Genomic DNA, 12,512 nt, shown 5'->3' with positions numbered 1-12,512 from the left:
AAAAATGTCTTGAAAAAGAGAGAGAACAAATTAAAGTTTTTCTTCCCCAACAACCTCATTGTTGATTGCACCTTTACAGTGTTAGAGTGTACACTGCTGAACCAAAGCAGCATGACTTGGTGCAACAAGCAAACAACAGGGCTCAGGTGTAGCCAACAGCTGGCATACTGATTCAGTGGCAACATTATTATTCATGTGTGCAGCAAGTATGATAATGGGTACTGTGGTGCCAACATTTTAAAATATATTCATCCCAAATGGAAATAAGAGAAAGGAAAAAAAAAAAGTTTTTTCCGGAGGTTTTTTTTCTAAAGCATCATCCAATCACATTGTATTGTTTAGTTCTGAGGATTATAAAAACAACAACATACATGCTCTGTACTCCTCATCAAGACAGCAAACTTTATTACTTCCTTCAACCTAGATAAAGGCAGCACTACCAAATTCTCACCTTTTGCAATAAAAGCCCTAGACATATACACTGTGTAATTATTTACCAGAGGGAACAGCTGGAGACAGCTGGCACAAACCTATTTGAACCTTTTACTGAACAAGTGTTGCAACTATTGCAAATTTGCAACACTGCGATTATGAATAGTCTTGACCCAAAATATGTCCCGTAGAGTATTTTGCATTTTCGTGTTGTTAATTCGGCATAGCCTTAGTATGTAAAGGCCTGAAGGCACAAAATGAACTTACCCTAACCCTTCATATACAGATAATTACTCTACTAACTATTTAATATTACGTCAGATTGAAAGCAAGAAAAAACAGCTTGGCGTTTAAAGGCTTTCTGTTTTCCATCATGCTTAAAATCTCGAGTTGCTATTTTGACTTTTTTGTGACTGCGTTTTTCCTAATAGGAACGTAGTCTTATTTATGCATCTAATTTAAATACAGAATGAATTGTGCTTAAAGTCATAGTATAAAGAATGTCCCCTTTAGTGTTGATGCTGTACTGTAGTTACACATTTCAGTTATGGTGCTTTTTATGTTGCTTTGTGTAAGTGTGTTTATATGTGTATTTATATAATTCCAAATAACTTCCCACCTAGAGCAACACACAGTACAATGACATATTCCAGATCAAACCTCCTCAGGCAGATTTGTAACAGTGAGACACAGAGATCTAATCTAAATGCTAAACACAGAATCCCAATCATTAAGAATTGGCATTGTGTCTAACACACTCATACACACAGCTCAGTCTGGGCTCAAGTCTGACACTCACATGCACGTCATGCATGCAGTATGTTGTGTGGGTCTTTCAACTGCACGCCTAATTGAAATTAATTTACCTCAGAGTCTACGTTAGTCCGTACCACATTCTGTTTGAGAGGATTACATTATTCCATTGAGGTTTAATGGGTTTTCTTGTCAAAACCAAATCAAAATAATGAAGCTCTAATGAGCTTAATGACTTCAGTGAGTAAGCATCCATAGTCTGATTAGATCCTGTTCACCCCGCAGGCCTTCAGGGAAGTTGATGAAAGGGATTTTTTTGGACGACATTTAGCTACATCCTTGTGCTGATAGTTCTTATAAGCATTGTTTGTCCACTGTGATCACACATAGAGGGTGTAGAGGAGTAACAAGACTCCAGATGGGACAGAAACCATATTAGGCAACGTTGTCGAGCACAAAGTAAATCTAATTTTGGCTCCAAAATTATTTTTTTTCTCTCTCTTAAAATAACAGTAGTTTTGATTTATCAGCATGAGTTCTGTCCAGGCTTCAGCATCAAACAGATCCTGTACTGGGTTTTCAAAGTGTAGTCTGTTTTCAGTCGAGTCCAACAGTCCTCATTTAAATGTTCCTCTCAGTTTAGATGAAACCTACCTGCTGAGTTTAATGACGTCTCAGACACAACGATGCTATTGTATATGCACACAGCACTTTTTTTTTGCAATCAGACAGTCAGAAAGTGGAGCATTTATTTGTCTTTTGCCAATTTGAGATTGTTGAGTGTGATAGAGTGATTTGTGCAGTTTGGTCGTCCATAAGGAATCTATAGAGGACATGGGTGTTAACCAAGGACAAACTGGACCACATTTAGAAGTGTAACAGATGGGAAGTCTATATCTAGCCTGAGTCTGATAGAATATCGTCTATCTTGTCAGAGAAACTAATATTGAATGTTGTTTAAAAGGTTTTTTCCCCCTACAATACATTTATATATTTGGCCAACTGTCAGTCTCCTTCCTAAAAGCAAATAAGTATCGGATTGGATGCCAGATTAAAAAAGGGCTCAGTCAGTAGTGGATGTCTGTGCCTGTGTCTGTGTGTTGTGGTGGTATATGTATATGTATCTATTAATACATATCTATCAATATAGCTATACCTCTTATTATCGAGTACACCCATACACAATAGACTGATACACAGATATACCTGTAGGGGACACAGAGAGGTGGACAGAGGGGACAGAATTTAATGGATGAGGTGTGAATTCCAGAAATCAATGCCAGCATTCTGTTCTATTCTGAGAAGCAGGATGGTGCCCTTTAACAGTAAATAGAGTTTCAGCTGATTTATAGATTTATTTTGTCCTGTAATGTTAAGAGACAGAAGATATCAGAATGCATGGCCTGACGAAGACCTTGTGGTAAAGTGTTTATGACATTACAACGACATTAGACTCAAAAGCAGAAATTAGACACACATCAGGTAAAATCAATATCAGAAGCCATCAGCTATCTGTCTGAAGATGATTTAGCCTCTGGGGCCAAGGGGGCAATATTTCTGGGTTTCCAGTGCAGCCAGTGTATATCCTGATAATGGATTTCTGGGCCACTGGTCATTATTTACAGTCTGATTAGCAGCTTTAGAAGAGAATTGAGTTGCAGTTGAGAGCTAACGTGTACGACCTGATTGTTTCTTTGCATATGAATGCAGATAAATACAAAAAAAAGAGCTAATAAAAAGCTATATCATTGTCAGACAATAACTGATGGCCAGTAAGCACTAAAACCTGCTCATTTGTGATTGGTCAGTAGTGCTCAGACTAAAAATTAACATAAAAACATGGATACCAACATTTTGTCCCCATTACTCCAAATTATGCATTCATGTTCAGATATATGTTTATAAAGATTAGGAACATTAAATAGACATTTTACATCAAGTTTTAAAGCAACGCCAAGTAACAATTAGTAAATTAGCGAAGGCAAACAAAAACAGGCAAGAAACAGGCAGGCAGGTAACAAGGACAAGAGCTAGAATACTCCTGCTGCTATAGATGATGTGGCAAAGGGGACTGGTTCTGTACTTAGTAAATAAAGAGGGAACGAGGGCATCTATTCAACATATTCCATTCTACTGCCTTTAATCACTATTTTTTCTAAAGAATATTTATGCTGCAGAATGGAATAATCTTTGTTAGTGCCTCTGCTCAGCGTGCATAACTCTTGCACAGTAATCATACCCCTCAGTCGGTCCGTTTTAAACCACTTTGGTCTGGTTTCACTGCCTCTGGGGCTGCCGGCGGTGCCTTCAGACCATTAGTCTAATCCTACCTTGGTAAATATGTTTAAAATGAAATGCTTCAGGATTTAATAATCAATTCTGTTTTCCCCCCATGTTGTTCTCCTACACCCAGGTGGCGGAGACTCGCTGTAAGAAGGTGTGCACCTCTAAATCAGACCTGCGGACCAACGACTTCAGCATCGTGGGTTCGCTCCCGCGGGACTTTGAGCTGTCAAACTTTGACTGCTACGGAAAGCCCATCGATATTGCCAGTGCTCACGGCAAATCCCAGGCTAAGAACAACAAGAAACCTCCTCCTCCGAAACCAGTCATCCCCTCTGCTGCTAAGAGAGTCGACCTGTACGCCCGAGCCCTCTTCCCTTTCTCCTTCCTCTTCTTCAATGTGGTGTATTGGTCAGTGTACTTATGACTATTCCCGAAATATCTTGTATTGCCAACTCCCGCCCCCACTTCACTCCCCTGATTCTTTATTGATTACATTTAAAAAGTTTATTCCAAAGTGAACATTGAGTGTGTTTTAATGCACACTAGCATCCTGGTTTTCAGTCTTATCCTGTTTTTTAAATTTTCCTGGGATATGGCATTTACATGAAACATAAAAAAAACCCCTGGTTATTCATATCCCTGTATACATGATAATTACTGTATCCAGGTTTCTGATCGTCTGCCTGCAGGTATTCTCACTATTTTAGCCACTATCTTCTATACTATAAATGTTCAGAAACCTGGATAAGGTGTTAACGTGCATATTGTTTCTATCAAAGTACTACAACTAGCATATCCAGGTTTCTAAAACCAGGATGTTTACATGAGAAACAGATAACCAGGACACACCAAAAACCAAATATTGACCAGGATGCACATTAACGTGCACGATAACGCACTCAGAGGGAAATGTGAATCCTACCTATACAAGATATTGCTGAAAAGAAAAGAAAACTACTATGTATTATTAATGTTATTACATTTATATTTAAATAAAAACAGACAACTGTCATTCTTTGTGTAATAAAAAAATGATTATAACTTAATCTTTATTTAATTAAAAAAGATATATAGCATATTGTATTGAAATACCTAATTTATTGATAATGGTACTTGAGAGGCTAATACAGGATTGCAGATAAAACTGTTGTGAAGATCGATTGTGTGACACCTGAGCAGAAGATGCACAGATCTATAAAAGAGCATTTGTAAATAGCTGTTTGATTTATTCACCCCCTCGCCAAGGGGGAGTTTGCTCGCAAGTTTAATAAGTTAATGCATTTTATTTAAGCTTCGATGCAAAGTGTAACATTGTAATTACATTGCATGTTGAAAAAATTGCATGTATATGAATCTAAATATATCTATAAAGTATTTATTAAATTTATTATTCCTATGATTTGCTCTTGAGGAGATATGGATATGTTGAAACACTGTTCCTGTTCAGATGGTTATGTGACACTGCCACCTTTCCAACTAATGAAATGTTTGACATCACCCACCTGTAGTGTGTATAAATGGGTCACCAGTGAGTTGGGACCATGTGTTTGTGAAATTTACAAGACAAATAAATGATCAAATGTCTTTTTCACCATTTGATGTGATTAAAATTTAACACAGAGATTTGAAGTCTCTAACACTGTGTTTTATCTGGTTTGGATTTTTCAGACTCAGTCTTGCATTTTTTCTACATTTATGCATATTTCTGATCCTCACTGGACTTACAATAGATGGGAAAAGCCTATATTTTTATAGCAACTGCTCTTTCCTATGCTGACATGCATCCTACACGTCTTGCAACCACACATCTGTTTCTTCCTCCGAGGCTTGACCTCTCCTAATCAACCATCGCCAGCCAAACCAGCCATTTATTATTCATGTAAACCTGCCTGGAAAATGACCCCTGACTATCATTGCGAGACTCCTCATATGAAATCTGTCAGCTTAATGAAGCAAGATAGATGCTGACCTTATGTCATGACAACAGGGTCATATTAATGAAGTTTGAGACAAATTGGACCAGGATTGCATATGTTTAAAGAGCAAACTTGTCATTGCTCAAAACTTTTTATTTTTTTTTGGTTGGCACAAAATAAGAAAACATGATTTTTCTCTCCTCTCCCTCTCTGTCTGTGGCTGCCATGGTTACAGACATGGGAAAGGATTTTTGTCTGTCACCACAAAAGAGTCAGAATAGGAGTCAGACTGAATATAGACTGAAGTCGAAAAAGCCTCTAAAAATCACAGATGCACCATGAATCATCAAGAGATGCATCTGTTTTCACACATTAGTGAAAAATGCATCTAACATGTTTAATTCTGACTCATATGAAGACTCTTTTTTTCCAACTCTGACTGAATGTGAAATGAGAAAGATTTTGCATTGCAGTGCCCTCCAATGGCCAAATCTATATCTGTTTCATGTAATAAGGAGATAAAATGCCCTCCTGGGATAAAACCAGATGTAGTGCCAGGCTGTGTGTAAAGTATGATAATGGCACTGCCGGAGAGACTGATTTCCATTTCATTCTAAAGTCAGGTGTATGCACTGAAATGTGTCCAGTTTGGCACATAAAGCCTCATTTTAGAATATTTTTTAGTCTGAGACGATGTTGAATTATTGATGTCAAAACCCTTTAGAAGAGCTGAAGTGATGCATGTTAGTAGTTGATTTTTCTCAACACGAGGAATAGTCTGATGGACTGGGTCTGGGTTTTTAAAATGCTGTTTAAATAATAATAATGATAATAATAATAATAATAAAAAGCTTTTCAGTCAATGGCTTCATCTCAAGGTGTGTTTTGGATATATTTTCCGAGAAGGCATTAAAATTAGACACATTTCAGAGCATTTATGCATCCGACCACCACAATCATTATTAGGCGATATAATTAGGCGATTAAAATATCTATCTATCTATCTATCTATCTATCTATCTATCTATCTATCTATCTATCTATCTATCTATCTATCTATCTATCTATCCATCCATCCATCCATCCATCCATCCATCCATCCATCCATCCATCATTGTCATGCTATTTTTTGACCATTAATTACAATAAGGGCGCCCCGGACGTGACGTGACTCGGTTTGTTTGCGCCTTTATTTTGCAGGAAACGTGAAAACAATGAATTGTGACAGCTTTATATTTAATGCGAAAAGTCAAATAACATGAAACGCGATATCGCAAAACCTGTTGGATTAATAGGGTGACTTAAACAGTCTAAACTGACAACTTTGCAGACCTGCAATATTCAGACACCTACAACTACCTGCTCAACTTTCTTTCTTCCTGCTATGGAGGGTTTACAAGGCTACACAATCCTGGAGGGCTAGAAATGGATGAAATCTGCATTTAGACCTGGACCTGGGTTCATCTTTGGAATCTACTGGCTAAAAATGACTTTGTCCTCAGTGGAAGGGTGAGTGTTGCTTCAGTGAACGTTAGTTTAGCAATCGGCGCACTAACTTGTAGGTAGCATGAGCTAGCCCAGTGGTTCCCAAAGTTTTTCTACTGGGCCCCCCTTTTCTATCTAAAAAATACTTTCAAGTCGCCCCCCGGCGGCCTCCACACAACAAGCAAGAATGGTCTTGACATATTTTTTCATCCTTCTTTTTTGTATTTGTAATATTTCGAGAAGGGTCATTATCTGATTAAACTTTTACCACACTGTAAAAAGTGTTTGTAGAAATAACAGTAAAACACTGTCAATTACATCAGAAATAAAGTAAATCAAAGAATAGCACCAAACGTTTAATTTTTTTCTGTCATAAACTAGAAGGAACACACAGTTTTGCTGTAAAAAATATAACATTTTAATGTAAAATTAATGGAGAAATACCATGATGTGTGAATGAATGACACAATTACGCTAAAATAACGGGAATGTTCAGTCTAAATTACAGGTTTTGCTGAAATTTACATTTAAATTTAGAATAGAAAACCCACTCACTGTGTAACCCTGGGCCTCCCCTGGGGGTCACGCCCCCCAGTTTGGGAACCACTGCTGGCTAGTTCTGGCCCAGCCTCATTTAGCTTTAAAATAAACGGCAGTTATCATGAGAGAGCCATTCATGTTTTATTACAGGTGAATCACATATTAACTGCTCCTCAGGTGAAGCCATGAGTGGTGATAAGACTGTAAGAAAAGTCTGATAAATTAATAATATATTATTATATTCACTACCTGACAGTGGTGGAATGTAACAAAGCACATGTAAGTAGTTTAAGAATTGTACAATATGAGGTACGTGTACTTTACTTGAGTATTTCCATTTAATGTAACTTTATACTTCTACTTCACTACATTTTGAGGCAAATATTGTACTTGTTAATCCACTACATTTTACTGCCAGGTCAAGATTCATCATACAAGCCCTGATCAATATAAAGTGTTGTTGTTTTTTTGTTTGTTTTTTTAAATTAAACCACATACTAGTATATTAAGTAGCTAAAATGAGATCTATATTTACAAAACTAAAACACTGCTTTCATAAATGCATCAAAATAAGTAATCTAAATATATATTTCGAATATACAAAACAATGTGAGTGAGGCCATTCTGCATAATAAGAACTTTTACTTTTGATACTTTAAGTTCATTTTGATGCCGATATTTTTGTACTTTTTGCTTCGATTGCAGGACTTTTACTTGTAGTGGAGTAATTTTGCAGCATGGAATAAGTACTACAAGTTATATATCAGATGTATATTAATATTATGAAGCAAATTTGGACGAGGGACATGCAGCAACAGTAAACAACTCAACGCACCTTTTAATGTCACTGTATTTGTAAAACTTAAACTTGTAAATTGGAGCAGGGTTTAGAAAAGGTTGCCTATTGTGCTCTGTGATAATATGCTTACATACCATAATCACAAGTAACCTCATCAAACAAATGCATTATTAATGTGCGAATGACCATGTACAATATAATTACATGAGTAGTACTTGTAAGGGATGGTAGACTCTGGTGGTCCTAGTGTTAAAAGCTGTTTAATATTTTACTCTTGGAGATTAGCTGAGGCTGTAACCTTAAACAAACTTGTCAAATATTACAGTGTGCACCAGCTAATAGACCACCAGTAGTGCAAGGACACCCTATTAAGAGGTTTAATGATTAAATTCACACCACCAGTTCAGTAGATGTATCAAAAACAGTCCTTGTCACTGGTGTGACTCATATGACTCTTTTTGTGTGTGTGCGTGTGTGTGTGTGTGTGTGTGTGTGTGTGTGTGTGTCTTGCATGCTCCACCCCCGCGACCCAGCCCCCTGCGAGCAGCACAGTGCAGTAACCTATATCACACAGGGCACTTTCTAATCCAACATGACCTCTCACCAGGCTGCCACCCAGGCCACCAAGAAAACCCACCATGACAGTCAGGCAATGATTAGTGAAGGAGCAGTGGGGGAGGAGAAGCCACAGGGCTTATTGGAAGCTCATTTACTGTGAATGAGGCTTTCACACACCAGTGTTGTGCTTTTACAACCTTATCCTAGTAAATAAATACAGAGTAAACATTGAATTTCTATTGAAAGTAAATATCATTTTCGTGCCACCATCCAATGTAATGTTATCTTCTGTGTTGTAAATCATTTTCTAACAGAATATAAAATTGAATGAAGGCAGATTTTAATAGTGACAATGCTTTAACCAACCATTGTTACCGACACTACAGTCTCTTCTTTCTTTCTTTGCTCACTATCATTTTTGTACAATGTCATGAGTGAATTGTCACGGTTTAAGAGCCATAATAGGTTATTTTCCCGAATGCCACAGTGGATTTAAGGTCAGTCGCAATTTCCCATTCCCTCACAGGCACAGTGGCCATTTGATGGTAGACTTTTTGGCAGAGCTGGAAATGTGGAAAGTCTAGAAAGTGTGGAGGATGCCATTTCCTGTGGGAGGTCGAGGTGGCGAGGAGCTCAGTTCCAGCCAGCCAGACTCGACCAATCTGTAAAACAGCCATGACAGCGGGTCCCGTCATTACAGGTTAGTTCTGCACGAACCAGAGAAAAGATGGAGTGGGGGTGATGGTGAAGGTGAAACAACACCAAGTCTGAAAAGCCTGATAGTGGAGGAAGTAGAGAGAGGACGTCGAGAAAATGTACCCTTATCAAATGACCCTGTTGTGTCTTACAATGTCTGTAATATTTAAAATGTTTTCTATTTCTGCATAGCGTCATAAAACAATGACTGCTGAGCTGGAAACATGAAAACCATCAAGCAGCAAGGGGTTCAGGAGGATGATCATTAGTAAAAAAGGCGGAGGGAAATTAAAAACAAAATAGATGCATGAGATGAAATACACCGTGCAGACAGCTGGAAACTATTAAGCTTGTTGGTGAGTGAATGAATGCTGTTCATTCAGCGCTGTTCAGTTTGAGCACAAATATTCTGCCGGTTGATATTTTTCAGCGATTAACTCTTTGTGATTTTGTGAGTAAATATGATTCAGGGACCCATTATACGCCCACCTTTCAAAGTATGAAAATGACATCTTCATTTTTGGGATAAAAGTTCTGCTATGATCTTAAATCTCAGCACGTCAACATCCCTTAATAACATCCTTTGAATGTATTACTTGTATGAAAGGACTGAATGGGTTTTGTGTGATTAGTTTTGAAGCTATCATCTGATCCGAGGCTGAATCAGTGTTTTAGAGGTCAAACTATAAGTAGAGCCCGGTGCAACATTGGTACGGATTGAATGCTATTGACGTCAGCTGATGCAGTCAAGTGTCCAGTCTCAGCACTCTTTCTGACCTTGAGACCGATCCCTGCAGGTTTGACTCCCCAGAACTGTTCTAATGGCAGTAAATGCTTGCCTTAGCAACTTCTCTGTGTGTTTGAAGGCCATGTTATGTATTCACATCACCTTTTTACTTTACTCTGTCACTGTCTTGTCAGCAGTGACTGTACTATAACTCACAGAGGCACTGCTGGTTTCAAATTCCTGATCAAGTGATGCAGCATAAAGAATCCCCCCCCCCAAAAAAACAACATGTCAAAATAAAGTGCAATGGCTAGTTCAAATGGTGTTTTTGCTGCATTTTTATTTCAAATTTGAGTCATGACTTACAGTAGATTTAGCTACAAATGTGTAATCATTACTCAATACCTCGTTATACAAAAGAAAGAAGTAAAATAATTGGAGTGATACATAATGCAAACATAATATGCTCCATCCAATGGATTTTGTTGTGCTTTAGGTGCTGCTGTGCTCAGCTGTTTAATAGCACGGTGCACTTGGCAGCAGTAGTTTGCCCGAGGTAATAAAAATGTTATTGCAGAATCAAATTACAGTAATATGCAAATGTATTTATCACCAATGCATCATGTGCATTTTAATTCACATCCTGCATAAATTTGTCCAATTGTTATTTAGAAGCTATTATTATATTTGTCCCGAGAGAGATGAGTGTTAAATTTTTAATACTTCATAATCAAAAACAATGTTTCCATTGACTTATATGCGTGTAGCACAGTGACTACAGTTACCTTGTGCTTTAATTTCAGGGTTGTTTTTTTATACGTGCAGTTCAGCTGGACAGGACACTCTTACAGTTGTCGATTTTGTGTGTGTGTGTATGTGTGTTTGCAAAGTGTTAAAGTGCAGATGTGTCTGACATACAGTGTATTCCTGCTCGATGCATATTAGGACAAGCTCCACCCTTGTGAAACGTCCTGACAATAAAGAAGACAATGAAGAAAATTGATGACACAGCTGCATTTAAAAAAAAAAAATATCTGTCCAAATTATAAAAGGAAGCCTAGAGATTCATTCTCTGAGCTGTATACTCACTGCCTTCCATTTTCTTCATCTTAGTGGCTTGAGTATTGAGCTCATAGCAATTTATTTTTGATTTAAAAGAAGAAGTAAATCTCCCGAGATTCTCAACAGACTCATTTTTGAAGGTCAGTCTAAACATAATTCTAAAATGTGGAGGGAAAAAAACAAAGGAGATAAGAAAGTAATTTAGAAAAAAATACTTCCTTTTAGGCTCCTCGTGGACTTCCAGAGAATACTAGCGCTCCTCAGTTGTTTCTGTGTATTGCAGTTAATGACGGCAAGGGAATCATTAAAATCATTAAAATTGTGCTACCGAAAGGTCATTTGTTGGATCCCCATAGTAACAGCCAGTGTTTGTCCATCACAGGCTAAGTGTCTTGTTGCAGAGCCCTAGAGTACGATGCTAAAATGCTACCCATTGTAAGCCTCTCTACATAAGAGCACAGACTAAATGCCAGAAATGTAAATGCTTTGTAGGAAGCAGTTGTATGGGATTCCTGGGACATATAAACTTGAGTGGTGAAACATCTCTCAAAAGGTCACTGACTTGGTTTGAGCAGCTACAAGTGTTGTATTCTTGTAAATTGACTCAGAGGTAAACATTCTCATGCAGCCAGCGGTTTTATGATTTGATTATAGTTACTCTCATTGCACTCTGAAAAACTCATTAGGACGCTCTTTCGGCATCACAACGGTTAAATTATCTCGCAGGCTGCAAACTCAGTAAATTGGCAGAATGTGCTGTAAGATAATCAAACTGAAATTACATTTCAATCTAGCAGCAGCAGAGTGATTCCATGCATGACCGAACCTCCAGACAAGGTCAAACAGATGAACATACAGTATGTGAATATATGTGAAACACAAGCAGCTGAGCATGCCATGAGTAGGATTTACAATGAGAGTGGATATGAAAGGAACCTGTCCAGTTCAGGTGGAGTGCAACAGGTAGAGTTTATAGTTAATGAGACATTCTGGTATCAGAATCTGAATCCTTTTTATTACCAAGTAGGTTATCAAGGAAATTTGCTGTGGTGCATTGGTGCAAAAGAACAAAGTTCTTAGTTAGTTAGTTATAAATGTATGTATTAAGGAAACAAGTACTTTGAGTAAAGCTGCATAAAAAAATATATGAAGAAGTTAAGTCTCATGTTCATAGTTGGGAGCATTATTCCTTTCCTTTGGAGCATATTCTTTAAAATGAGACTTTATTCATACTACAGTGGGGAAATTTAGTCGTCAC

General features: G+C 37.7%; 1 protein-coding gene and 1 long non-coding RNA gene across 3 annotated transcripts in view; both read left to right on the top strand.

Moving 5' to 3' along the window:
- Positions 1 to 5,113, top strand: part of glrbb (glycine receptor, beta b) — a 30,450-nt gene extending 25,337 nt beyond the window's left edge. For both annotated transcript variants that reach the window (XM_059346654.1, XM_059346653.1), the window contains exon 10: positions 3,599 to 5,113. In XM_059346654.1, the coding sequence (XP_059202637.1) occupies positions 3,599 to 3,895 (297 nt within the window). In that variant the 3' untranslated portion in view covers positions 3,896 to 5,113. The remainder of the gene's footprint in view (positions 1 to 3,598) is intronic.
- A 1,462-nt stretch (positions 5,114 to 6,575) lies between these two features.
- LOC131982064 (uncharacterized) lies at positions 6,576 to 12,165 on the top strand. Its single transcript, XR_009395348.1, has 3 exons — positions 6,576 to 6,896; positions 9,296 to 9,469; positions 11,138 to 12,165. It is a non-coding gene; the product is annotated as an uncharacterized LOC131982064 (long non-coding RNA).
- The last annotated feature ends 347 nt before the right edge of the window (positions 12,166 to 12,512 follow it).

The sequence above is a fragment of the Centropristis striata genome, chromosome 12, assembly GCF_030273125.1.
Source record: "Centropristis striata isolate RG_2023a ecotype Rhode Island chromosome 12, C.striata_1.0, whole genome shotgun sequence".
Classification (NCBI taxonomy): Eukaryota; Metazoa; Chordata; class Actinopteri; order Perciformes; family Serranidae; genus Centropristis; species Centropristis striata.
This window is presented reverse-complemented; position numbering and strand designations above follow the sequence as displayed.